The sequence below is a fragment of the Primulina tabacum genome, chromosome 6, assembly GCF_025594145.1.
Source record: "Primulina tabacum isolate GXHZ01 chromosome 6, ASM2559414v2, whole genome shotgun sequence".
Taxonomy (NCBI): Eukaryota; Viridiplantae; Streptophyta; class Magnoliopsida; order Lamiales; family Gesneriaceae; genus Primulina; species Primulina tabacum.
The window spans coordinates 488,729-515,209 of record NC_134555.1 but is presented as its reverse complement, the minus strand read 5'-3'; the positions used below and the strand labels follow the sequence as shown (position 1 = coordinate 515,209).

General features: G+C 36.7%; 7 protein-coding genes across 14 annotated transcripts; 3 read left to right on the top strand and 4 right to left on the bottom strand.

The window, feature by feature from the left end:
* Positions 1-1,879: 1,879 nt before the first annotated feature.
* LOC142548419 (uncharacterized) lies at positions 1,880-5,544 on the top strand. The gene is made up of 2 exons (XM_075656723.1): positions 1,880-4,600; positions 4,683-5,544. The coding sequence occupies exons 1-2, from the start codon at positions 1,966-1,968 to the stop codon at positions 5,108-5,110; spliced, it is 3,063 nt and encodes a 1,020-aa protein (XP_075512838.1). The 5' UTR covers positions 1,880-1,965; the 3' UTR covers positions 5,111-5,544.
* Positions 5,545-6,064: 520 nt separating this feature from the next.
* Positions 6,065-8,696, bottom strand: LOC142548424 (leucine-rich repeat protein 1-like). Its single transcript, XM_075656736.1, has 6 exons — positions 8,298-8,696; positions 7,337-7,408; positions 6,926-7,069; positions 6,642-6,713; positions 6,483-6,554; positions 6,065-6,312 (listed from the first exon to the last, which is right to left on the bottom strand). Exons 1-6 carry the CDS (start codon positions 8,525-8,527, stop codon positions 6,240-6,242), a joined length of 663 nt encoding a protein of 220 aa, XP_075512851.1. The 5' UTR covers positions 8,528-8,696; the 3' UTR covers positions 6,065-6,239.
* Positions 8,697-9,446: 750 nt separating this feature from the next.
* On the top strand, positions 9,447-11,181 carry LOC142548416 (calmodulin-7). The gene is made up of 2 exons (XM_075656717.1): positions 9,447-9,632; positions 10,539-11,181. Exons 1-2 carry the CDS (start codon positions 9,557-9,559, stop codon positions 10,910-10,912), a joined length of 450 nt encoding a protein of 149 aa, XP_075512832.1. The 5' UTR covers positions 9,447-9,556; the 3' UTR covers positions 10,913-11,181.
* Positions 11,182-11,345: 164 nt separating this feature from the next.
* On the bottom strand, positions 11,346-14,861 carry LOC142548415 (ubiquitin-conjugating enzyme E2 22-like). Of its 4 annotated transcripts, none has more exons than XM_075656713.1 (7): positions 14,662-14,860; positions 13,684-13,817; positions 13,186-13,330; positions 13,024-13,101; positions 12,730-12,842; positions 12,450-12,553; positions 11,346-11,863 (listed from the first exon to the last, which is right to left on the bottom strand). In XM_075656713.1, the coding sequence occupies exons 2-7, from the start codon at positions 13,684-13,686 to the stop codon at positions 11,536-11,538; spliced, it is 771 nt and encodes a 256-aa protein (XP_075512828.1). In that variant the 5' UTR covers positions 13,687-13,817; positions 14,662-14,860; the 3' UTR covers positions 11,346-11,535. The 4 variants fall into 4 exon arrangements, with proteins under 4 accessions (XP_075512828.1, XP_075512830.1, XP_075512829.1 ...); XM_075656715.1 differs by having other exon boundaries at positions 13,684-13,790; XM_075656714.1 differs by having other exon boundaries at positions 14,716-14,848.
* A 275-nt stretch (positions 14,862-15,136) lies between these two features.
* Positions 15,137-17,717, top strand: LOC142548414 (putative aquaporin SIP2-1). Its single transcript, XM_075656712.1, has 3 exons — positions 15,137-15,640; positions 16,763-17,020; positions 17,320-17,717. Exons 1-3 carry the CDS (start codon positions 15,341-15,343, stop codon positions 17,476-17,478), a joined length of 717 nt encoding a protein of 238 aa, XP_075512827.1. The 5' UTR covers positions 15,137-15,340; the 3' UTR covers positions 17,479-17,717.
* Positions 17,718-20,885: 3,168 nt separating this feature from the next.
* Positions 20,886-25,669, bottom strand: LOC142548413 (protein ROOT PRIMORDIUM DEFECTIVE 1-like). Of its 5 annotated transcripts, none has more exons than XR_012820964.1 (2): positions 21,456-23,513; positions 20,886-20,983 (listed from the first exon to the last, which is right to left on the bottom strand). XR_012820964.1 is itself a non-coding variant. In XM_075656709.1 (2 exons), the coding sequence occupies exon 2, from the start codon at positions 23,313-23,315 to the stop codon at positions 22,002-22,004; it is 1,314 nt and encodes a 437-aa protein (XP_075512824.1). In that variant the 5' UTR covers positions 23,316-25,456; positions 25,544-25,669; the 3' UTR covers positions 21,262-22,001. The 5 variants fall into 5 exon arrangements, 3 of the variants coding, with proteins under 3 accessions (XP_075512824.1, XP_075512826.1, XP_075512825.1); XR_012820965.1 differs by lacking the exon at positions 20,886-20,983 and having other exon boundaries at positions 21,262-21,794; positions 21,876-23,513; XM_075656709.1 differs by lacking the exon at positions 20,886-20,983 and adding an exon at positions 25,544-25,669 and having other exon boundaries at positions 21,262-25,456.
* On the bottom strand, positions 23,366-25,131 carry LOC142548330 (putative serine/threonine-protein kinase PBL7). Its single transcript, XM_075656633.1, has 5 exons — positions 25,092-25,131; positions 24,854-24,996; positions 24,541-24,759; positions 24,309-24,441; positions 23,366-23,577 (listed from the first exon to the last, which is right to left on the bottom strand). The coding sequence occupies exons 1-5, from the start codon at positions 25,129-25,131 to the stop codon at positions 23,366-23,368; spliced, it is 747 nt and encodes a 248-aa protein (XP_075512748.1).
* Positions 25,670-26,481: the final 812 nt, after the last annotated feature.

Sequence of the window (26,481 nt, the reverse complement as noted above, 5' to 3'; positions counted from 1 at the left end):
CCCAAATAAGAAATTTGTCTCGCAAAATATGAGTCGTGAGACCGTCTCACATAAATTTTTACTCTTTATTTCAGAAGCAAAATAAAACCCAGAAGGTACTCACCACAATAATTCATGTATTTTGTTCTCCACGTCAATCAACATTTCATTTTCAACATATTAAATAAAGAAATAAAAATAAAATTGTGAAACAGAGAATTTATAAATTGGTAAATGGTAACCAATTATTGAATGTGAAAAATAAAAAATAAATGAAAATTTATGTGATAGTCACCTCTTAAATAAACAAAATGATATATACAAGCCTAGAATAGCTAAAACTCGAATCCATATCTAATTAATAGTTAATTTTGTGATACCAATATTTTATTTGAGTTATCCACAAAATTAATATTTTTTTATGCAAAAATATTACTTTTTATTGTATAATATGAGCAACATTTTGTTGTACGTTTAACCATGAAATCTAGTATTTGACTTATTGTTAAGTATATCTATTTTATTTTATTTTATTTTTCAAATAAACTAAACTAATCCTCGATTTTTATGCATTTGATTAAAAATTAAAGTATATCTTAATCTTACACGTATTTATTTATTTATTTATTTATTTTATTTCTATTTTAAGAGATGTGGTTTTATGTACACCAAATTTTGGGCCCCCATCCGGTTGTCATCTTTTCAAAGTCAAATAAATTGACTTAATAATAATAATAATGGTCTCCGTTCAACAAAGGCAACCTAATTTCCAATGCAAATTCAACGAAATAATAAAGGAGAGGGACAAAAACAAATAATAATAATTGTTATATATATAAATTTGTTTTATTTATGTTTTTTGAAAATTTAAATAGAAAAAAAAAAGATTTTTGGAAATTTGTTTTTGAAATGGATTGATTAGTGGTTTTATTTTTAAATAAAAATAAAATTACAGTAGATTTGAAAATTCAATTGAACGAATGATTTTTGTTGTTGTATATGGTATTTAAAAATTTCAAGAATGTCATGTTTAGGTGTAACAAAATGTACTATTTCGATGATGACTACGTCATGATATATGAAATTAGTTATTATAAAAGAAAATATAGTAAGATAAAATATTGTTGTTATTTAAAAAAACTAAATCAAACATTGCCTACAACTTCTGTTTTTATCTCGAATTGAGAGAATGACTCAAAATCAACATTACGTATTCCTCGTAAATTTAAGTGTATAAAGATCGTGTTTTCTAAAACTAGTGCCTTTGAGTTAATTTTGTGAGTCGTATCTCCGACCCGACCTAATTAATGAAAAAATATAATTTTTTCATGATGATTTTGAATCGAATAAACACATACTTACTCATAAATTTAATATATTTAAAAGGTATCTTACCTTGAAAAATATTTTAATAATATTTAACATTAAAAAGAAGATTGGATTGTGAAGTTAAATTTGTCTCGGGTGTGCACTCGAGCCAAACATCACTCACAGCATAGCAGAGATCTAGATTAATTGATATGTCAAAGAAAGGAGACCTAATAATTAAAATCCGAAAAGAAATTTTTAGCTAATCCTTCACTTTGTAACATTCCCTAGACTCCGAGAGATCACCACTATTTTCTTTCTTTCTTCTTCTTTTAGGCTAAAATAAAATACGAACTTTTTAATTCGTTTTATTTATTTATTTTTTAAAAATCTTGTTTCAAGTGCTTTTTGTAAATAGAAAGATAATAATTTTATAATTTAAATTTAAAAGGGTTCCTTGATTTTTTTATTTTATTTTAGAAATATTTAATAAATGATTAAACTTTCTAGAAGAATGAAAAGGTTGTTTGAACTTTCAAACTATAATTTATAAGTCAACGACTAATATCCAATTATTTTCTCCAACTTCCATTCCCGCATTATCATTTCCATCTTCATCTTCTCCCTCTGAAAACCATCACAACTCATGAACTACACACTGTAAATTAACCTCCAAAAATGACCAAAACAACCCTGTCACCCTCCCATATCCACCTCCTCCCTACTCTCATCTTCCTCCTATTTGCTCTATCCCTGGATGGAAACGCGCAAGATTCTGATCCCAATCAAGAACACAACATCTTGCTTCTACTGAAACAAAACTGGTCCAATCCCCCTTCCCTTAGTCACTGGAAACCCTCCTCAGACCACTGCACCTGGTCTGAAATCACTTGCACCAATGGTTCAGTCACGAAACTCGAGATCAAGAACCGGACTATTGCCGGAACAATCCCTGCGTTCATATGCGACCTAAGTAACCTCACTTATCTTAATCTTCAAGTCAACTCTTTCTCGGGTTATTTCCCTGATATTCTTTACGGTTGTTCAAATCTTGAGCATCTAGACCTCTCTAATAACTCATTCTTTGGAGCGATACCTGATGATATTAACCGGCTGTCGCCTCGGCTCCAGTACATAGACTTGGGAAGCAACATGTTCAGCGGTGATATCCCTTCAGCCATTGGGAGATTGTCAAGTCTCAAAACTCTTTATCTATACGATAACTTGTTTAATGGTTCTTTCCCCCAGGATATTGGCAACCTATCGAATCTTGAAGAGCTAAACTTGAATTCTAATGGGTTTTTACCGCAAAGAATCCCGTCAAGTTTCACTCAGCTAAAGAAACTGAAAAATTTCTGGATGACCGGAACAAATATGATCGGAGAAATCCCTCAAAGTATTGGAAACATGTCAGCTCTGGAGTTTCTTGACTTGTCTGATAATGGCTTGAATGGTAGCATACCAGATGGTCTCTTGCTTCTCGACAACTTAACAAACTTGTTTCTTTACAAAAATGGATTGTCTGGTTCCATTCCACGGAGGATTGAATGTTTGAACATGCAGGTTCTTGATCTTTCAGCAAACAACTTGACAGGGACGATACCGGATGATTTTGGAAAGTTAACTAACCTTACTGGTTTGGCTTTGTTTTTCAATCAATTATCTGGTGAAATACCCACAAGTATTGGTAGATTACCTGGGCTTGTAGATTTCGGGCTCTTTAGCAATAAAATGTCAGGCGAATTGCCGCCAGATTTTGGCCGTTACTCGAAGCTTAGAACTTTTCAAGTATCTGAAAACCAATTTGTTGGTAAATTGCCGGAATATTTGTGTGCTAATAAAGTACTTATAGGGGTTGTTGCCTTTAAGAATAACTTGTCTGGTGGAGTACCGAAGTCTCTAGGTGACTGCAACAGTTTGACAGTTGTTTTCTTACACGAGAACAGTCTTTCTGGTGAAATCCCAGATGGGATATGGACATCATCAAATTTGTTTCAGTTGAAACTAAATGACAACCATTTCACTGGTAAGCTCCCGAGTACAATCGGCCCTCAACTATCGTTGCTTGATGTGGAGAACAATCAGTTTTCCGGTCCAATTCCAGCCGATATATCTTCTTGGGAGAATTTGAGGGAGTTTAAAGCCAGCAACAACTTATTGAGTGGTGTGATTCCTCAAGAATTGACTGGTCTTCCGTTGCTCGCGATTCTTTCTTTAGATGGAAATGGGCTTTCTGGTTATCTCCCATCAAATATAATCTCATGGAAGTCTATGACACTCTTGAATCTCAGCGGAAACCAGCTCTCTGGTGAAATCCCCAAATCAATTGGTTTCTTGCCACAATTATTGGACCTGGACCTGTCAAGAAACAAATTTTCGGGGGAAATTCCACCTGAAATTGGACGTTTGAAGCTAACTTCACTCAACCTCTCCTCCAATCAGCTCTTTGGGGAAATTCCAGATGAGTTTGAAATAGCAGCTTTTGACAGCAGTTTCTTGAACAATGCCGGACTTTGCGCAAATAATCCTTCACTAGGCCTCAGCCGATGTAATAGTCAGGCCAAAAAGTCGAAAACAATTTCATCTCATTTTGTTGCTGCAGTCTCAAGTGTAGCAGCACTTACACTCCTCGTGGCTATCTTGTACGCTTTCTTCGTGATCAGAAGTTACCGGAAAAGAAAGCATATATCGAACCCGACTTGGAAACTCACTTCATTCCAGAGGTTAAGCTTCACAGAAAGAAGCATATTATCAAGTTTGACTGACAACAATTTAATTGGAAGTGGAGGGTCCGGGGAAGTCTACCGTGTTCCCATTCGTCAATCACGTGAGTATGTTGCGGTTAAGAAGATATGGGATACAATGAAGTTGAATCAGAAACTCGAAAAAGAATTTTTAGCAGAAGTTGAGATACTTGGTTCGATTAGACACTCCAACATAGTGAAACTACTCTGCTGCATCTCGAGTGAGGAATCAAAACTTCTCGTTTATGAGTACATGGAAAATTGTAGCCTGGATAGATGGCTTCATGGAAAAAAGAGACAATATTCTTTCTCAGGTTCAGTTCATCATGTGGTATTGGACTGGCCTAAGAGGCTACAGATTGCCGTTGGAGCTGCTCAAGGTTTATTCTACATGCATCACGCGTGTTCACCGCCTATCATCCATCGAGATGTAAAATCAAGTAACGTCTTACTAGACTCAGAATTCAATGCAAAGATTGCAGATTTTGGTCTAGCAAGAACGTTGATCAAGAACTCTGAGCCGAACACCATGTCAGCTGTAGCTGGCTCCATTGGATATATCGCTCCAGGTACTCATTTTCTTCCACTTTCTCGAAAATATTTTCGTAACAAAATCCCTACTAAAAATCAGCTGTTCACCAAAAATTTCAGAGTACGCTCAAACTGCAAGAGTGAATGAAAAGATAGACGTATTCAGCTTTGGAGTCGTCCTACTTGAACTGGTAACAGGGAGGGAAGCTCATAATGGAGATGAGACCACGTCTCTAGTTGAATGGACTAGGCGTCACATTCAAGAAGGTAAAAATTTAGCCGATGCATTGGATGAGGACATAAAGGAGGCTCAGTACATGGATGAAATCGATTGTGTGCTTAAACTCGGGATCATCTGTACTGGTAGTGTTCCCTCGAACAGGCCAAACATGAGGGATGTTTTGCAAATCTTGCTCCAGTGCAGCCAAAAGAGTCCACCCGGAGAGAAGAAAAACATAAATGAATATGATATTGCTCCACTTCTCCAGAACAGAAATCCAGAGAGGTCACTCGAGCATAATGACTCTTTGTTTGCATCAATAGTTTGAGGATCCTAGAACTCAAGAAAACGGACAAAACTATTTGGTTGGCAACTCAATCGATTTTAGACAGTTCTGACTCGGGAGAATGCTCTACGCAATAGAGCTACTACAATCTACGCAATAGAGCTACTAGAATTCTTGAAATGAATACATGGCATAATGCTTTCAACATTGGCTTCCTTGTTTCGTTCTCCTATAATAGTGCATTGATAGATTACAGCTCATAGCAATGAAATTAGATGGTAGTTTATGTGTACATAGCGCTCGGAAGCAATTGTGGGACTAGTAGACTTATAAATTTTTTCTTATTTCAATAATGTATGGTTATTGATTCAGCAACATACAGATGATGTGGTTGCCTTGTTTCGGACATAAACCAAATGTGTGTATTCTAGTTACTTAGCATGGGTTTGCTTCATGTCTTTGACTCAATGCGTATATTCTAGTTGCCAAGCATGAGTTCTCAGTCGAAGTCTCGAAGATACGAATCATATATATCATATTTTTTTTTTTAAAAAAAAACATATACGATGGATCATTTGTGCGTACAATATTTATATATATATATATATAAAAATGTACCATTGATCCTTTTTGCGCTGATTCGATCAATATAACTCTCCGTATTGTTTGAATTATCAAATATTTATGGCTTTTGTCGGTAAAATTATGTTAATGTGAAATATATGCATTATTCATGCTGCCCACATAAGAAAACTCTCCTTAGTGTATGGATAAGTGCGCTTATCCGACATCTTCCGGATGGAGTCAACCCAAAACTGAGGTCCTCCCACCCAAGTGAAGAAACGGGGTTGCACGAGATTCTCTTGATGTAGCGCAGCGTTACGGCCCAACAGTTAATTACACATTGGCATACTCGTAAAGAAAGAATTTACTACGGGTATATAGTTAAGATAGCAGGTGAAAAAGCAGAGTCATTTCGTGATCGACCAAAAGGAATTGGCTTGAATTGTAGTGGTATGATTAATGGTCAATTTACTCGATCACCAGTGCTTACAATAGGAATGACATCAAGTTTACAAAGCAGAGAACCAATACACCAACTTGAAAAATTTTAGGAAGTAACAATACGCAAACGTTAAATATGAAAAGTTCTGCATCTAACACCATTTCTTTACACGCAATTGGTATCATAACTTGCAAGTCCTTGCAGCTCCGGACCTTCGAGACGAGGGTTGTTCTCAAAGCTGCAAAACCAAAAAAAAGACAGATGGAGTAAAATCTCAGCATAATTCATGAATAAGAAATCAAAGGTAAAGGAATCATAATACTATCAATATAACATATGACCACAAAAGAATGTTGGAATGGATTAATAAAATGGATATGCAAACGATACTTTAATCAAGTATCTTACTTGTCCAAGGGAATGTGCTCAAATGGGCCAGAGGTAGGAATTGTGCCACACAAGTTATTGTTAGATACATCCCTACAAATGGAGATATATCAATCACATCCTGCACTTCTTTAATGAGCCAATGGTGTGTGTACAAGCACAAATCACAAGCACACTTACACAACTTTCAAGCTAGATATACTAGCAAGTGCTCTTGGGATTGGTCCATTTAGCTGATTGTCATTCAGACGCCTGCAAGAGTATTTATTTACTTCAAAGTCGTATAGGAAGTATGTCATAAGCTCACATGGCTATGCATAGCGCAAAGAAGAAAATAAAAGGGAGAAAGGAAGGGGTGTTTAATCTGCTGTGGATCATTGATATATGAAAGTGAACCACACCACAAAATATACCAGGGAATGTTGGTGAATTCAGTAGCTATGGAAAATTGAAGTCAAACTTACAAGAAGACGAGAGATTTCAATTTTCCCAATGATGGAGGGATTGTTCCTGAAATATTGTTATTGTACAGATCCAAACTTATTAAGCCCTTCAGATTACCAAGCTCTGCTGGAATCGTACCTTGAATATTATTTTTGTAAAGTTCTCTGAAATGTATTAAACAAAAAGGAAAAAAAAAAGGAAGTTACATTTTTGTGTATTCTAGAATAGAGTAATGAAAGTGATTAAATGAATAAATAGAGTAATGAAAGTGATAAAATAAAATACACTAGATTCTTTCATGTTTTCGTCTGATAAAACGAATAAATAGAATGTTAACTGCGACCCACCATAGATGGACAAAGTCCTGTTTATGGAAGTGAAACAATGCATTACCTAATAGCAAAACAAAACACGAGTTGCAGAATACTCACAGATACTGGAGATGCTCAAGTTTCCCGAGCTCAGGCACTAGATGACCAGTCAAATTTGAGTTGCCAAGGTCGCTAAAGAAAACACCAAAAGAAAAAATTGTGATCAATAGGCTGATACAAGTAAAAACTTAAACTTGTAAACCATCTAAACAACCGTAATGTGATTTGAGGAAGAACAGTTTCATCCGTCGAAAAAAAAACTCTAAACATAATGGGAAGAAAAAGCAATATCAACGAATATTCCCCAGTCTGTATCGCAATTGTGGACATTCGGTGCCTGAAATAAATTGTGTTAAATCTGCAAAATATGACTATCATTTAACCATGTTCAACCACAATATTTTTTCGTTGATCATTCTTCCTCACAGTCTGTATCACAATCGTGGACATTAGATTCTGGAAATAGATTGTGTTAAATCTGCAAAATATTACTATCATTTGACCATGTTCAACAACAGCTAGCAGTGGAATTTCTCCATCAGTTCTCTGTCAAGATCACCATGAACTGCTAACAACATGATGGAGCCATTATCTAATCTCCAAGGACTATCAACAACAGCCACCTCCTCAATTAACAGGAAAATGATAAAAATTAACATAAAATACAATCATCTCTTCACTTGAATGACCATTTTTTTTTGAGAAAGTACCAGATATTCACTCCCAGTTAAAAAAAAAGGGAATTCAAATATTTTCTTTCCTCCAACTGATCTAACATATTTAAACAAAAATTCGACAGGAGATTTCCCAAGAATTAGATAAAATAAGTACCAGTTAGTACTAAATCACACAAGTAATACAGATAAACAACCTTAGAACTAGCAAAGATCATACAGTTTCATGCCAAATGTCAAGCAAAGCACAACCCATAAAAAACCCTCCAACTCCAGACAGAAAACATAGAGGTATCAAGCATACATGAGCACGAATCAAATCAATTATCGGATTTATACAAACATACAGGCGGGTGACTTGGTTGTCTTGATTGCAGGTGACATGGAACCAAGTACAAGGGCACACGAGGTTCGGATCCCAGCTCTGTAGCACGTTATCCGGGTCGGATAAACCCCGCCGAAGTGCGTAAAGTGCGTCCCCTTCAGTATTCCCCTGCACCTGGTGCAGGAACAGTGAAGCTGAAGCAATAGTTAGAGCAAGAGCGACAAAAACCGATAAACCTGTCATACCCATCATTCAGATTGAACAAAGATTTCAATAATTTTGGTTTCAGAGTTTTTGTTCCGATTGAAAAATTTACAGATTGATATAGGAAAAGCAAAAATAGAAAAGGTGGAGAATCAAGAACAAAAAGTTGGGTCCGCCGAGTAGAATTTGATATATAAATAAATAAATAAAATAAAAACGGAATTCAACTTGCATGAATATGATCCAACATCGGACGTGTTGAAATTAAGGTTCGTTATTCCATTGTCTTTCCATCTTTGCCCCGACAAACCAAGTTTTTAATGAAAGTTGACTCAGTCGCAAATTATTAGTCACGTAAATGTCTTAATGGTAATTAAACTTGACCCATATATAGTAATCAATTTGGTCTTCAAACTAAATTTCTACTTCAACTAAACAAATATAAACGAGAAGAATCTCGTATATATTCTAGTCTAGATAATTCAAATTTATGTTGGTCTTAACGATTTAAAGTAAATCGAACAATTCCAATTTCTAGAATTTATGCGTCTATCTAATTATTTAAAAAATTACTGTGTGTACTGTACTAATGAGAGATCTGGTTAAATTCAACTCGCTTTTAGATCGTGGCCCAAGTACTAATGGGTAATTCTTACACTGGACCAAGCCCATTCACAAAAAGCCCGATCCAAAAATAATAAATAAAGTGAGGTGGCAGCCAATGAACGTGGGGACACCGCGTGAGAACCGCGTATAGAAATGAGCCAATTCACGTCTCATTAGACAATTACGATTTAGCCCCTACGTGAATGCATCCCTATTTCACTGTCAGCCAAGGGCAAAGCGGGGAGAACGGATCAAAAGCTTTTAAAACGTAAAAAATTAATAAATATAATTTATTATTATTAAATTAAATTTAACCAAATCAAACCGGAAAGAGATTAGAATTAATCTCTCTATGCCTACATAGATAATATATATACATGTATATATATAGAGACGATACGATACTCAATCGGAACAGCTCATCTAGCTCTCCAGAACGATCACTCTCTCATTTAAATTCGAGGTGCAGAAATGGCGGATCAGTTGACAGATGACCAGATCTCTGAGTTCAAGGAGGCCTTCAGCCTTTTCGACAAGGATGGCGATGGTTCGATCATTCTTCTTGTTTTTTGCTCTCTTTTTGTGGTGTATGGATCGATTATCATGTTTGTGTGCGTGATGTTGTTAGGGAAATTTAGGTGTTTTATATCAGAATCAGATCTGCTTTTCCATTTACGGTGGTTCCGCCCCCAATCTTTTTTCAGGTTTAGTTTCCGTTAGGTTTTCGGTTCTCGAGCTCTGCTCACCTAGTCTTTGCACCTGCTTAGGTGATGGGTGTCGGAAATATCTTGGTAGCATGCTGTGTATGACTAGTGTTGAAAAATATGGAAATAATACCAAATTTATGGAAAACTAATCTGTTGACATTGGATTCAAGGCGGATGGAGCTAATGACTTCTTGTGGATGAAATTAATTTTGCCGACCTTCCCAACTAGATGTCGGGTTCTTCATTAGGATTGTATGGTCGAGAAGGGGGAAGGTCTATGTATGATGACAAATGAAGCAGAAGACATCTGAGATACAACTGTTGTTTTTCAAATATATATATAAAAAAACTGAACAAAATAACTGGCTACAACTGATGGTTTTATGACTTGTCTAATGATATGTATTCTTTCAAGGGGAAGGATTCGTCTTGCCATTTTTGTTTATCTTATTTTTTTGGGAACATGTTTGATATAGATTGCATCTTTATCATCTAAAACGATTCTTAGTATTTAATAATTATGTAATTGCACCTGTTTCGTGGACAATGATGCATTGGATAACGTTTATTGTGTTTGTCATTGTCTCATATGACGAATGATTCGTGTTCTGATTTTATATGGCTATTAGTTTCATTTCTTTGGCTTGGTTTTATAGATATGAAAGGGCTACAACCTCTCTAGTGAGAAACCCCAGTATTTACGTACCCTTAGTGCATCAATTAATCGTAGTTGACACCTTATGCAGGTTGCATAACAACCAAGGAGCTTGGCACGGTGATGAGATCTCTGGGGCAGAATCCAACGGAGGCCGAGCTCCAAGACATGATTAACGAGGTTGATGCCGATGGTAATGGAACCATCGACTTTCCCGAGTTCTTGAATCTCATGGCCCGGAAAATGAAGGACACTGACTCTGAGGAGGAACTAAAAGAGGCGTTTCGTGTCTTTGACAAAGATCAAAATGGTTTTATCTCTGCTGCTGAACTGCGCCATGTGATGACAAATCTTGGTGAGAAGCTAACGGATGAAGAGGTTGATGAGATGATTCGAGAGGCGGATGTTGATGGAGATGGGCAAATTAACTATGAAGAGTTTGTCAAGGTGATGATGGCCAAGTAATGTTCCGACCGTTAATAAATTTATCATTATATTATGATATAAAATTGGGGACAAATCTAGAGAAGAAGAGGGAGCAGAGAAGGCTGATTAGCGTAATGTGTTTTTAGTTTCATTCTTCATCGTTTCTTTTATGTTTTTTCAAGCACTTGACGATGTTTGTGTCATGGTGGTGATGAAATATCTATTTCATTTTGGTATGTATTTTGCGACTCTTCTGCAGCGCTGTTATTTTATTTTGGGATTGTGTGTATTCTAAATCAATTAAAGCACGCCCCGTGTTCGTAAATTGTTATGCATCTGTTAGTGATATAGATTGAGAGTGCAAAGTAACCGAGACTACGATACTTTTCAATGGCAACCACTAGTGAATTCTTGATTTTGACATATCCTTCATTTTTCAAATGCTACTGCAAGGAACTAGAAATTAAAAGAATGAAATCAAAATTTTCACGACAGCCATATGAAGAAGTATCCGTTATTTTTATGACATGTCCAAAAAGCAAAATTCATTATGCATAAGGAACGAGCACTCAATAAGCAGTCAACAACACATATTTAGCCATAGGCCCATAATTATATGGTATACCAATCTAGCAGTTTAACAGAAAACATCCACGGAAGCTTTATAATCTCTTCAAGCTTCTCTTTCTAGCTTCCTTCTTCTTGTCTGCCGGAACTTTATTCAGCCCAGATTCTTTCTTTTGTGTGGCTGGAGCCGCTGTTGATTCGTCCACTCCTGTCTCATTTGATGAAGTTATGACAGATGGAAGATCTTGACCATTTCCTGGTTTAGGGGTGAACGGGGAGGGTGTGACAGTTCCCGATGGTGTATTTTTCTGATCAACGCCATTCAGTGAAGAGTTCGTTTGGTACATGTTCATGGTAGTGGACTCAGATCCGATGGATTTTGGTTTTGGCTTTGACTTCAGAGCATGTATTGTGGTGTAAAGCCTGTTTATTTAACAGTTATACAAGGCGTTTAGTGACTACGACATCAAAAACCCAAAGAGATCAAGAATCATCTAAAAATCGGGCATGCTTATAATCCATTTCAAGGACAAATACTTGGTATTATGCAACAAATAGTTAGGGGATCTGACAGGAGCTATTATAAAGTGAATGAACAAGTAAATATCAATCATCTCAATGATTGATAATGGGATGAGAGAAAAAAACGTAAAAGAAAATTAAGACTGGATATCTTTGGTTTCTCACTCAATCACCTCGCACGATTCTTCGCCAGCGAAGTATTCAAGTCTTGGCAGGATTTAGTTGCTTTCGTACAACATCAAAATGAACTACTTTGTCTAATCTAGTTCTATTTAACCAGATTTTTTTTTGTTCTTGGCGAAGATAATGTTATAAATTCCATAAATATCTGGGATACCACATAAATTCAATGTCACTCAAAGCATTCCAATTAAATGGTTCCATTATCATGAGAAAGATAGAGGAGTTGCATCCCACAAACTCAGCAGCATAAGCAATTATTATGTCTGAATAAGGCAGTTTAATGATATAAGATGGCATTATTTACCTGGCATATTTGGCGTACTCATCGTAATTTTCATTCAGCATCTTGCCAGCCTGTTCGTTTAAAGCTGATTCAGGGAAGGGTTCGATCAACAAGCATCTGATAACCTGTCAATTTCATAAGAGCGTATGACCGAAAAGTTGGTGACGTCAGTGTAAATTACCATAAATTAACAAAAATGAGCAAGGTGAAATAATAATGCATGATTTACTATGTCAAAAAATCACTTGCTTGGAAGAACATCTAACTTCGATGAGATCATCACAAGATTGACAGAACTTACAATCAATACATGCCGTAAGCTAAGACATGGGTTCCAATCTTTCTTCAAAGCATTGACACATATCTCACCATTGGTGGCAATATTTGGGTGAAAAATTTTGGTCAAAAAATAGCCTGAAAAGAAAACCAAAAGAAGATTACATAAATCAAAGTTGCCATGCACAAAATGCCATTAAAATTGAAGAACACACAAGTACCTTTGACCAAAATGGAAGTTTACAACTGAAAATATGGTAATCATAGTTGGAACGGGTTGTCTAAGTGGAATTTATGTTACGTGCACCAGAAAACAAACCTTTAGGAGGGGACTGAGGAAAATCACGGGACAAAACCAACTTCATGCGAAAAAGTCCATTTTCATATGGCGTCTCAGCTGCAAGGTTACAGATTATTATTCACAAAGGAAAAAAGCACTCATATGACAAAGGAAAATGGCAAAATATGAATTAATTAATACCTGGGCCTTCGATGTCAGCACATATGACCGAAAAATTATCATCATTCACACCTACTTTAATGCCTTCTGGAGGGGTTTCATCAAGATTCTTCAATTCCTTTGCCAATTGTTTTATGACGTTTGGGGGTAGATTTTCATTGGTTGCCTAGATCATATTAACAAAATGGAAGAGATGTAAGAACATCGAACCATTTTCAAATCTCTCTGGCTCTTTCTATTGTAATAGTTGATTCATCTTCTTTGTAAATGACAGCTAAAAACTTCAATGAAAGGGAAACGGTATATACATATGAAAAGCATACTTAAATGGATCAGAAACACTTCACACTTGTAAAATCAATCCCTCTCAACTCCTTCCCAACCAAACACAATAATTAGTTTCAAAACAAAGCACAACTTTTTAGTGTAAAGATCTCCACCTTAATTTAGCCTGTTGAGTGAACATTCTGTACCCATAGCAAAAGGAAGAGATGGAGTTAAAGAGAGTAATAGCATTACCATAGCAGGCTGCTTTGGAGCTAAAGTTCTCTCTTGATTTGTCTTGCAAGAAATAAGTGCCCTTAGAGACTGTTTCACCCAATTAGTGCGATTTACTGTTTGTCAGTCTGAAAATAAAACAGCCGTATGGGATCCTGAATAAATGACAGAATTAGCGCTTCAGTCTATTGAATTATGCATATCGTTGCACTAGGGAAATGAGATTGGTCATATTTCTATAATATTAAGAACAAGATAGAAAATTAGGAAACCAAAGAATCAAGGACATGGATTTCCGGTTAACCAGTTTGTCTATCATAATTCCAAACTACTGCGGCCCGAAAATAAGATCCCTTCCAGTTCCACCTCTCGCTCTCAAATAATTCACCGTAATCGGAAAGTTACAACAGAAACATGATATACCAAAGGTGTCTCTGGAACTGCTGTGAAGAACATAACACATTAATGTGAAAATCTAAAAGACAAGAAAGACTAACTGAAATTTCAGGTTACTTTTAACTCATTTTTAAACGCAACGGGCAGGAACTAGAGTAAGCTGGCTCCTGAAATTTTTTGGTGTTTTTTAAAATACGAGTTATTCAATTAATAGAATACATCATGAAATATTCAATCTGTGAACCACTCCAAAAACATCTCATTCCGATTTAAAAAAAAAAGAACTTTAAAAATGCAAAAACAAAAATGTGAAGATATGGATCTAAATGAAATCAACCAAATTTATAAACACTACTACAAGTGAACCACTTGAAAACATACGTATCTCCAATAAGGAAAATGCTAAAGTGGCACATAAAATTATAAAAACTAAATCAAATCATTTCAAGAAAAGATTAGAAAACCCATTTCACAATTATTTCCAAGAAACCCACGATTACACTCATCTATGAAATCAAGAAGTTCAAAAACAACAAAATCTAGCCCAAAAGAAACCCAAAAATCCACATAAAAATCAAACATTTAGAGCAAGTGGGAAGAAACCTGAGTGGAAAAATGAAGTAAAGAAGGGGAAGCGCTTTCTTTGAATACCCCTACCATATAATCAAAATCCCACAAATAGATTTCACAGAGCGATTTCCTGCAGTGGATTTAACAGGCGCCGCTAGAAGAGGAAGAAGAAAGGAGAGATGAGATGTAAATCCCAGAACTAATGAAAGGTGCAATCAGTTTGAATTGTAACGTTTACAATTGCTATATTAAAAATAACTAAAATTTAGAAATTCAAAATATTGAAAATAAAATCTCGTTAGCTCTAGATGAATAATATCTTTGGTTATTCTGATAACTCAAAATTGTATACAGAAAAATTTTCCATTCAAAACTTCAAATACATAAAATAATATTTATTTTATATAAATATAAACACACTCATTTTTTTGGCAATACCAAAAAAATTACTATATCATTAATGTTAGCTCCAGAATTATTTGGATGTTTGACACACGTTTCCCCTAAAATCATAAAATAAAAGGTCAACACCGCTACAATTTTATGGAGAACCCGACAAATCATGTAGCCTCGGTAAACGTGGACTAACCAAAGCCAAGATTCCTACAAGCTGCAGCAAAACCTTCCAAGCAACTTCCTATCGATCCAACTTCAGCCCATTTTCGTACAAGTCTGAGCCCGTCTGACCGAGGAGGAAGGTGGTGCGCCAGAAATGCCGGGCGGCGCCGGAGCAAGGCGGCTGCTGGCCGCGGATTTCGCGATGTCTTTTATGTGGGTATGGTCAAGCGTGCTCATCAAGATTTTTGTGCACAGAATCTTGGGATACGGATCTCTCGATGTCAAGGGTGAAATCATTAGATGCGTTGTTTCTTTACTTAACATGTTCTTCTTTGCTTTTTTGGGCAAAGTCACTGACGGCGGGACATACAACCCTCTCAACCTTTTGTCCTCCGCCATTTCTGGAGATTTTAGCAATTTTCTCTTCACTCTTGGTGCCAGGATTCCTGCTCAGGTGGCGCTTTTTTCTGCTGGTTCTTTTTTTTTTTTTTTTGTGTAATAGTTTGTTTCTTGTTTGATAATTGACATGTTATCGGGCCCTTTTTTGTCCCGAGTCGTGATTGTGTGTCCATTAGGCGATGTAGAACGAGTAATTTTTTTAATGTTCGGGATATATAAGCTTGGTCGCGAGCATGAGTTTATTCTACATTAGTTTGGTATGAGGCATAAGTTTCAGCATTTTGTTTCAACAAGGATAATTTGGCTCAAGATCCTGGTTTTGTTTGCCTGATAACTGCCTAGTTTTGCTTGCCTTAATGCCGACTTTTCTTGTCTCAGCTTTTGGGGCTCTGAGGGAATACGGACGTAAATGACAAGCTTGCGAGAAACGATTAAACATATGCATATACCTAAATCAATTGTGTGAATTCAAAGGATGCAATAGTATGATCCTATATCAGCTTCGTGAGCACAATTACGGTGTGGATAATAATATCATAATAACTTTGAATAGACTCTCGTGAAAAAGACAAGTTTTTTTTTTGGGTTTGAATTCGACTCTTGGGCACATGGACTAATAGCACTCCTACTTTGTATTTCTGCCAGTCACAGGATTAAAACCTGAGAGTTCTCAAAGTGGAGGGCCAATCCCTAACACAAGCTGAACATGGCAAGAGTAATAAACAATAATCAGGCATTTTCTCACTGAAGATAGCATAAAGAGCTTACTAATCGGTTATATTCACACATAATTGAAGTTCTTTCTCGTAGGATTAGGCTGTCTCTCCTTCTATTGCCTTTAAATAGTTTATAAGAAAATATATGGTTCCTTGATTCAAAGATTTGAGTTTTACACGTGTGATCTCTTTCATGAAATTGGAAGAACACCAATACTTAACCAGACATTACCATAAACGAGGTTCAGTCTAAAAAGCTTCCTGCGCATTTGTGAAATAGGGATGTTGGAATGTTGTATGATTGCTTTAAGAAGTCATTTTTTTAAAGAAAGAAATAATTTTTTTTTATGGCTGACTTCTCCATTATCAACTGCCCGGTTTTTGTTTTGTTTTTTTAATATCTTGTTCAGTCCTTTATAAAGCTTGCCGCTCATATGTTTTCTTGTATTTCACTCGTGAAGGTTGTGGGGTCAATTTGTGGGGTACGGCTCATCCTGGACACTTTTCCTGGAATTGGACGAGGCCCGCGCTTGAATGTTGACATTGCAAAAGGTGCATTAACTGAAGGTCTTTTGACGTTTGCAATTGTGTTCATATCCCTTGCACTCTCCCGAAAGATTACTGGAAGTTTCATGAAAACATGGATCTCAAGTGTGTCTAAGATCAGTCTTCATATACTCGGCTCTGATCTAACTGGGGGATGCATGAATCCAGCCTCTGTAAATATTTCTTTTCCTCTTCATTGAACTATACTTTATAATTCTTGTGTTAGGAAGCAATTACTGCCCCCTATTGCCATGTGCCGTACATTGATTGATCTTACATCCTCCAATTCTTTTGGATCTGTAACCATCTACTGGATATTGAGTATAATTACTCTTACTTTGAATTTGCAGAGGGATATTTTTACACTTTGATGGGAATAATCTGTCTTTGTTCTTATATCTCTCATGCAGTAAGATGCATTTGTTTGTTGTTCCGAATCTTTCGATATATAATATGTTTTTGTACTTCTTAGGTAATGGGGTGGGCTTTTGCGAATGGAGAACATATCAGCAAGGAGCATTTGATAGTTTATTGGCTTGCGCCAGTTGAAGCGACTTTGGCTGCAGTTTGGATATTTGGATTACTATTTCGTCCCAAAAAGGATGAGATGATACGGCAAAAATCAGACTGAAAAAATAATCCAGTTTCTGTTTTACGGTTAGAAATTAGAATGATGTGTATTTTGTGTTCATTGGCATGTAAACTGCCTACTGAACTCCAGAAGGTCCCATTAGTATTTGGCTTGGTTTCGTTGTGCTTTCTGTAATTCTGTCTGTGTCTCTCATCTAGGAATGAACATTTGAAATTGTGTGTATACATGGGAAAACCATACATATTAATGAAACCATTAAGCATTGAGAGATTTAGACATGATAACTTGAAATCTGTTTTTGATGTATGGGAATTTCAACCATCTCCATAAACTATCTTGATCTAAATTAAACAATCCACCCAACGTTAATTCTCCATTTCCTAACTGCTGTCTTGAGTCCTTTAGATTTCGGTGCATTTTGCGTTTTGTTTTCTCAATTAAAGGAACTTGAGCCTTTTTAAATACGACATCAAATGCATTTTACCCTCAACATGTGACTGACTGAAAATCCACGAGTGCCTAATTAGAGGCAACGTAAGTATTACACAAACAAAACCACCATCCTAAACTTTTATTAAAGACAGCAACACATTTGAATCTTAGCCAGTAAAAAATTACAAAATTTGAGCGTTTTAGCCTTTCAGAGACTGCCAAAGAAGCGGCCATATCCGTGCAAATTGCAATGTCTCCTCAATTTCATTCACTTGTTAATACAGATGTAAGAGTACTCCACAAACCGTAACAAAGAAAAAAAAATCTATCGCGAAATCATTTAACAAGTTGTGGCTCAAACTCTCCGAAGTCCACTGAACCAGATTCAACAAGTTTCATCAGATACGCAGCTGATATCTCGGAAACCATAGCCGCAACCAGGGGTATTCCCTTCAAGTTCTTCACTGATGCGATTTCATCGCTCTCAATTGCAAGAAGTTGCTGGTTGATCTCCACCATCATCGCACTTCCTCTTTAATTGGATTCTCAATGTCCAATACCTTTTCCCGGAAGTCGTGCGGTTTGTCTGGATAAAGAATTATAGTTCAATTGAAAACTAATCACAGTACGACGCGTGCAGAGATCATACTTAGAATTTATTCACTTTTTATGTCACAGGAAAAGGGAAGATAAAGAAATGGCTAAAGACCGAGTTTTAGCCAAGAATAAGATAATCAGAGCAAACAATTGCCTCAATGATGACATGCATATTAAATTCTTCTGTATCCAGATCAATGTCCTTGTAAAAATCTGTTATTTGGCACCTTTGTTCACAATCATCAAGAAATGAGTATACAATTACCAGAATGGCACGACAAAGTACAAATCACAGTAATATCAGAGGTGTTATTATATTGAAAGGCAGAAAAAAAGTGACAAAAACTTTGCCTTCCAGTCATTAAGAAATTGTGGCTGCAAGTTCACTTATGCTATTACTGAGAATGATTTAGAGAATAGCCAGTCATACCTGAGAATAAAGTTTTATGCCTTTTCTATTAGTTCTGCATCGACATATGCAACATTTTCCTACTTCTTTCTCCGTCATTTGCCAATAGATTTTCCTACTTTCCACTTTCTTTCTGCGCTTGGATAGTCGGTCGACTCAGTCCTCTTCTTTTTTTATTTTTTTTTAATGAAATGTACTTCATTAAAAGAGTAAAAAAGTGTTGTTCAAGTACTATGGGCTTCCCCATGAGAGAAACGAAACAAACAGCAATTCAAATCCTAACGATGGAACAACAATAACACCAACTATAACAAATTGTCCATTACTCGAACTTCAGCTGGAATGGATGTGAGTGTATGGATCTTTATCTTCTTTATAATGTTTCCGGCGATAGGAATGTCACTCTCAAACATAACTCTGTTCCGCAAATTTCAGATATCATAGACCGTCACCAAAGTGCCACAACTCGCATGCACGTCAATGTGGAGTTGCCGCGGTAGGTGGTCCTAAAGGCCTTCAAAACTGCTGCAGGAGATCCCATAAGCTTTTTCATGTGCAACCAATCCCTGACACCATTCCAAATGCTCTTCGATATTGCACATTTGAAAAAGAGATGTGCTACATATTTATCCACTATGTTACAAAGCACACAAGTTTTATCAATGACGAATTGTAGTCTGTCACGAGTGAGCAACTTGCCATGAGCTAGTAACCATAATAAGAATCGATGTTTAGGCAATATGCACAACTTCATCACTAGTGGTTTCCAAGGCCATCCACCCCTGTTCTGAACAAAGAATTTGTAGGCTCTAGAAATACCTTGGTTACCTCCAAACCAGCTATCTAATCTGAGTGAACCACGATTATAATTTGAAACACTATAAAACATGTAACCCCTAAGGACTATTGACTGAATAATCGAGCTGAAGTTTCCCTAGGCATGCCATTGCCAAGAATAAGAGGATGGATCAAAATTTATCACACAACCCAATCTATATTCAGCTCGCTCAAGAAGTCACTTTTGTTGAAGTACAACTGAGTCACATATGTTCTTTCTCATGTGAACCGAACGTCTGAACGTGATACATGATACGTCCAATCCAGGTTGTTAATTTTGGAAGCAACAACGTTACACTTTAAATTTCTATCGATGGACTGGAGCCGAACTCGATAAAATAAACGGGGTCAACAAAAAACCGAATTAAAATCCAGTAATCTAATGGATGAGAATTCTTTCCAAGAGCCCAAGAAGGTAAAATGAACTGCCTCGATATATAAGTGGAAAGTTTGCATTTTGCTCCATCGAGAAAGTGATTGGGTAAAGTATGTTTGATGCAAGTAATTCTAAACATTTTTCTATTTCGCGGCCGAAGCGAAGAAATGAAACATATATGTTAGTGCTAAACATTTTCTAATTTTGTGGCTGTAGAGTTGTTGACATCAACATGGAAACAAAAGGCTTTTAGATTTTTCATCATAGTTTTTAGCTCATTTAGCATTATACAAGGGTTTAAACACCTTTGTTTCGGGCAAATATCCTTCCACGTGTACGTTAATTTTTTGTCAGACAAGGAATATAGGATGGTTAGATCTATATGAAGTACTATTCACCCATGCGGTTGTCTTACTCTTACCTATTGATAGAGCATAACCTTTTAAAACCTAACAGGTCCTCTGTTTCTTTGTAGGTGGTGCCGTTTAGTAAGGCATTGGAGAATGTAGGAAACAACATGAATATTCTTCTTTATCCGTATACTTTCACATCCTTCGACTTGGCTACAAATTCAGACATCACCCATATTTTAGGATTTGAGAATTCTGTGAACAAATATTAGCATTGGGAATACATTGATAAATCAAGAGTTCGGGGTTTTCCAGCATTTGAAAATAAAGTGTTGGGGTACCTTATCTCATGACTTTAGGAGTCATTTGCATTCAGATTAGTTCACTTTCTGTACAAGACCAAACACAGATGGACCTAACCTCTAAAAGATAAAACAATTGTAATTACCAAGCAACGGTTACGTAATTATTACCCTATAGTGATGTCCCAGGTCCACAAGCTCGTAGAACGTCGAAGTTGTTGCAAAACTTGTAGACTACATCCTGAAAGTCAAACAATTGTAACATTTCTGATAATTTGAGACAACGGCGCACATGGATTCACTAAAGCTCAAAACTTACTCGATTTCTTTCCAGGCTGATTAACAAACAATGCGGTCACACATACGACACAAAAGACACTGCTTACTATGCATGCATCATCAGCGGTAAGGTGTCAACTGAGGAAGGGGTTATATTCTTATGTAAAATTCCATCATTATTCTTCTATGAAAAGCAGATAATGAGAATAAGTAAAACTTCTCACATTATTTGTATCGAAATCTTATCAATTTCCAAGAATATAGTGATGTAATTAAACAGATAAAACACATTCAGGATAATATGATCAAAATTATATCTTTACACATACTTCCAGCTTCAACTACATGAAAGAAAAATCAATTATGAACTGCAACGGGATGCAAGTAAACAAATTAGAGGTGGGCCTGCAATATATCCAGAGGTAAAAGTTTACACATTCTTATCTTCAACTTCGAATGTGGCTATCGCCCTTTCTTCCTTAGAAGGCGCTTCCACACGAGCCCCTTTCTCCTTAGCCTAACCTTCTTAGCCATTTTCATTCTCATTTTTTCTTCAAACTGAAGCTGAAATGGATCCCAAAGGGAGATTTTCAACAGCAATACTCTCCTCATTGCTGCATGAGGGAGGAATGGAGAGCGGAAGCATTGGAGACTATTCCATCAGCATCAGAAGATGTCTTATCAATCAATGAACTTCTGCTATTCACAAGAAAAGAGACCTGAATTCTACACCCAACATATGATTTTGGCCAAAGAACGATGGAGTCCAAAACCTGAAAACTATATATAAACTATCTCATGTTCCAAAATGTATAATTCAATTACAGCAAAAAATGTTCAAACTACAACATTACCAAGCACTTAAAAAATTAGATGAAGTTCTGGTGAGTCAACATCTATGGCACCCAAGTTCATGAGGCACAATGGTTGAAAAAGAAGCATCCCATGATGAATCCAAACCATCCCTGAACAGCTGTCTCTCAAAGGCTTCTTTCGCTCATATCCTTCAAGCAGAGACTTCTTGGATGAGCAATAATGTCTTTGTCGTACTGCTGTCTGAACGACTCCAAAATTCGAATAACAAAATCACCATTTTGTGTCTCACTATTATTTTTATTGTTCCTTGCATCTTTTCTCTCTTCCTCAGCCTCTACCTGCACCCTCAGTTCGCTAGTATTACGGGAGCCCAACATTATAAGCTCCAACATTTTCCTCCGTGCATCATATATTGGGTTTGGTTCGACCAAACAGCCTCTACTATAACCTTCCCTCAAAAAGGCTATTTGTGTATTCCCTCGGGTAGAGATATAGAATATGCCAGGATGCTTCAAAAGAAGCTCACGCAAGTTAACCTCAATTCCTAGATCCTTTCTGAAATGCACCAATCGTTCAACCGCCACCATTTTCTCTACTGTCAAGCATAAAAGCTCGTGAATAATCCCCACGGCTCGCTTCTCATACCTTTCTAACCCCCCACATGAACGGATCCGGACATTTTCCATCCTTTCATAAGGTTTAACATACCAAAGGCGCTGCCAATTTTTCAGTTTCTCCCTGAACCCAGGAGCGATCCTAAATCCAGTTGGGAAATGAATTGGAAAAGAATATTTGATCTCGAACTCACTAAACCATTTCTCTATATACTCTTTATGTCTCCATTTCTCAATCTCTGCAACAAAATCTAACCTTCCTCCACTCTCATTGGTATCAACCAATTCCACTATCTCCAAACCCACCATTCTGAAAATCTCACTATGAAGTTCAACTATCGAATCCTTAAAATTTTCAGGCAATCCCAACTCCCTTCTCATCAATCTTATCGCATGTATATGAACTCTCCCATTCACGGACATGCTCAGTATCTTCTTTATCTTAACTACGTTGACATCATTCATTCCACAAACGACCTCATCCTCTTTCCTGAGCAATTCCGCAAATTTGTGCGTAAATTTAAAGCAAGCATTTTGACGGACAGGGTGAGCAAATACCTGAAAAACATGCGGATATTTCCGGAAAAGACCACCAGCTGAAAGGATATCGATGCCGGCGTGATTGGAACATCGAGAGAGTATCTGTACAGAGACAAAGGGGAAACGTTTCTTGGCTAAGAAGAGAGTGTGAAGCCTAAGGACGAGTTCGAGGCGGTTGTGGTGGAAGGCAAGGGCATCGAGCTTCGGATCGGGGGTTCGAGTCTCTAGTCGGGTCTGGGCTGTGTTGGCATGCTTCTTGAAGCGAGTCTGGATAGCGGCGGAGAAAGGACCGCGGTGAAATAGGGAGGGGGGCAAGATTCTCATGCCCAACCAAAACCAAAATCCTTATGTTAAAAAAGGAACACGGGTATAAGCTAACCCACAAAATTACGCCTAACTTCCATGTAGATTGCCTTATTTTGGGGTTGGTCATCGGACAATTTATCAACAAGAATTGTGGCAACTTTTACATTTGGTTCGAAGTTTTCTTCTTCCTCCCATTTTTCATTTAAGGTCCGATTTGGCTCATCTCCACTACTTATAAAAACAGTGGTTGTGGACTTCCATATTGCAAAGAGATATATATCTGTGAAGAATAATATATATAGTTCATATACGAAAACCCAGATTCAAACAACTGTAAATTTGTTTGCCATATCTAGCGATAGCTGATGCCACCTCAATACTGTTTTTGAACCAACAGATTACCGAAATAATTTACAGTCTTAGCCTCAAAATTGCATATTCGACTTCAGAATATCCCAAGAATCGTTGAATTCTGGTGCTCATGATATTCAAACAGTGTCATTCTCTACCATCTGATCCATATCATTAGTTCAGATTCAGTTGGCGAGAAATCTTCAACACCATCACCGTTAACAACACCAGTCAAATCCTCTGCAACCTTCATCCAGATAATTTCAACTTGATATAATTAGTTAAAGGTCATACAAAAAATTTAAACTTTTACTATAGAAACTATTCCTTTGATCGTAGGATTCTGGCGAGATGTCCAAATATTTGGCTTTTGTGGAACAAATGCTTGGATGAGTTACAACAGAGAAATGCATCGGTAGTGTATGCAATAACTTATGTGTTATGAATGTTTTATCACTGGGAATCAATTTTTTTGTGTGTGGCCTGCACCATTGAGATGCTCGAGTACTATGGCAACTAGAGATTTCACCAGACGCCAGCTACTAAGAGAAAGCCTGAAGCCTTAAGCTTCTTCAAGGAATTTGGTGATCAAACCTGGTGATTGATCAAATTTGGATCACTAAAGATGGAGGAGAGGAGGCCCACCTCTTTATTGAGTACCGATTGTTGGGATCCCAGCTAAGGCATTATCTATCACGTGAACCATCCAGTAGAGTTGAAAAACATCAACTGAATCTTGTAACATCGGATCTATCAATTCCTTGTACTTCTTTTGTCTTAGAAGTGGTCTTCCCTGCAAGAAAATAGATTTAGATCATTCATATACAGCAGCCCCTCAGATTTTATTGTGAGAGCCATGTAAAGGTTATGAGAATAATTTCAATGTTATTACCCATCTCCAGAAGCTTTCCCCATCTGTGTCTTCTAAGCTTTTTCGCCCAGTGATCAGCTCCAAAAGAACAACCCCAAATGAAAATACATCTGCTTTGATTAAATCTATTCCAGATTTCCCGTATACTGGTGCCAAATGTTCGAAAGTCTTCAGTACCAAAGATTCAGAATATTGTCTCAAGTCCTTGTATTTATTCATAGCAAGTCCATAGCAAGAACGCTGATATGTTTTACATGGTAGATAGAATGAGATACACCAATATTTTGCCTTACGTCTGTGCATTATGCAGTTACAGTGAACCGATTAATCTTACCAATGTCTTATAGTCGTGGGTAAGGAGGATGTTGCTAGGCCTCATGCTTCCATATATACTTTCTCTGTGCAAAAGTTCTAAACCTTTAGCTGCTCCACATGCTATAGTCATTCTTCTTTCCCATGTTAAGTCTCTGCTTTTGTCTGAAGAAATAGATTATAAATTGAGTAAGAACTAAGAAGAAACTCTGATTTTATTCGACTAGACGTGTAACTGAAGAAGTATACTGTCTACTTACTTGATAAATGCCAGTTCAAAGAACCATTACACACATTCATATACCAGCATCCTTTGTTGTCCTTCAGAACAATATCCTATAATCATTGCCATTCATATCTGACTTTTCCAAGGCTCTTAACTTCTCTCTCAAACTCCTCTTCATGATTGAGACCGAAAGTTGCTCCCAGATCAAAACATTACTCTGATCATTTAATACTCCTTTGTATAACTTCCTTCCATGATCGGATAACAAATTGTTTTGAGAAAATTCTTTTGTTGCAGAGTGAAGTTCCATACAAGTGAATTGGCTCTTTTGTCCAATCCAAGTCCTATTCATGCACAACGAACAAGCAGAACCAGGGAATGTGTCACTCGATAGGTTCCCTGCTGATTCAGATATTGAAAGTTAATAGCTAACACAATGTACTTACTGTATTTATTAATGAAACTTCGAGGGAATTAATCTCTTACAGTTTTCCTGGTTAGAGTTTGTCTCTTGCCCTGTGCCTGAAGATGACATGCCAAATTCAGTTACCTGCTGAGGTGCTTTTATGATCTCGATGTTCTTATCTTGTCTTATCCTAGATATTCCACATGCCAGGTTCTCTGTGAAGTATTTTACTTATTTTTTTAGTTGCCTGCAAGTAACAGATTGCAAGAACCAAGTATCTGTCAAGCTGGAGCTTTGAATGAAATTTGTTACGATTGAAATAGGAAGTACATTTATCAAAATATCTTTAACCAGAGTCTAAGATCAGGTTTAGCTTTATTAACTTGACAAAATCTAGCAAGTATACGAGATCAAATTTGCATCTTAAGAACCAAACGTTTGTTGATCTATCTAAAGCTATAAGATGGTAAAGGTGTAAAATTTTCTAAATTGCTTGGCAGCTTAATAACTATGTTTCAACCATTATATCGTAGAGACAATTGTTGCACCCCAAGAGTATCCATATGAAATTTCCTTTTAGCAAGTACGATTTCTTGTTTTAATGAGGCATGATAAGATGGTTCAAGTACCCTGGAAGAATCGCGTGTTGCTTCTTGGCATATCCAACAGCAACTCTCAGCTTGCTAATATGCAGCGTCACATGAATATCATAATCCAATAATCAGTTACGAATACTTACTCGGAATGACATGTCAAGTTCAGAGTACGTATTTTCTGTCTTTCCTAAAAGCTTGAATGATTCCAAGAAGCTTGATAATATAACCGGAACAAAGAGAGAAATTCCGCAGAACATGTCTCAGTGAAACGGTGAGATTCTTCGATGCATCTTGGATAATCAGCACTTTTTGAAAAGTTGACATTTTTTCCTGTTCAGGATGAAAGATGATGCACCTTCATATATGAGCAAACAAGTGAATTATGCATCAAAAGATTCATCACAATGCAGGAACAAATACAG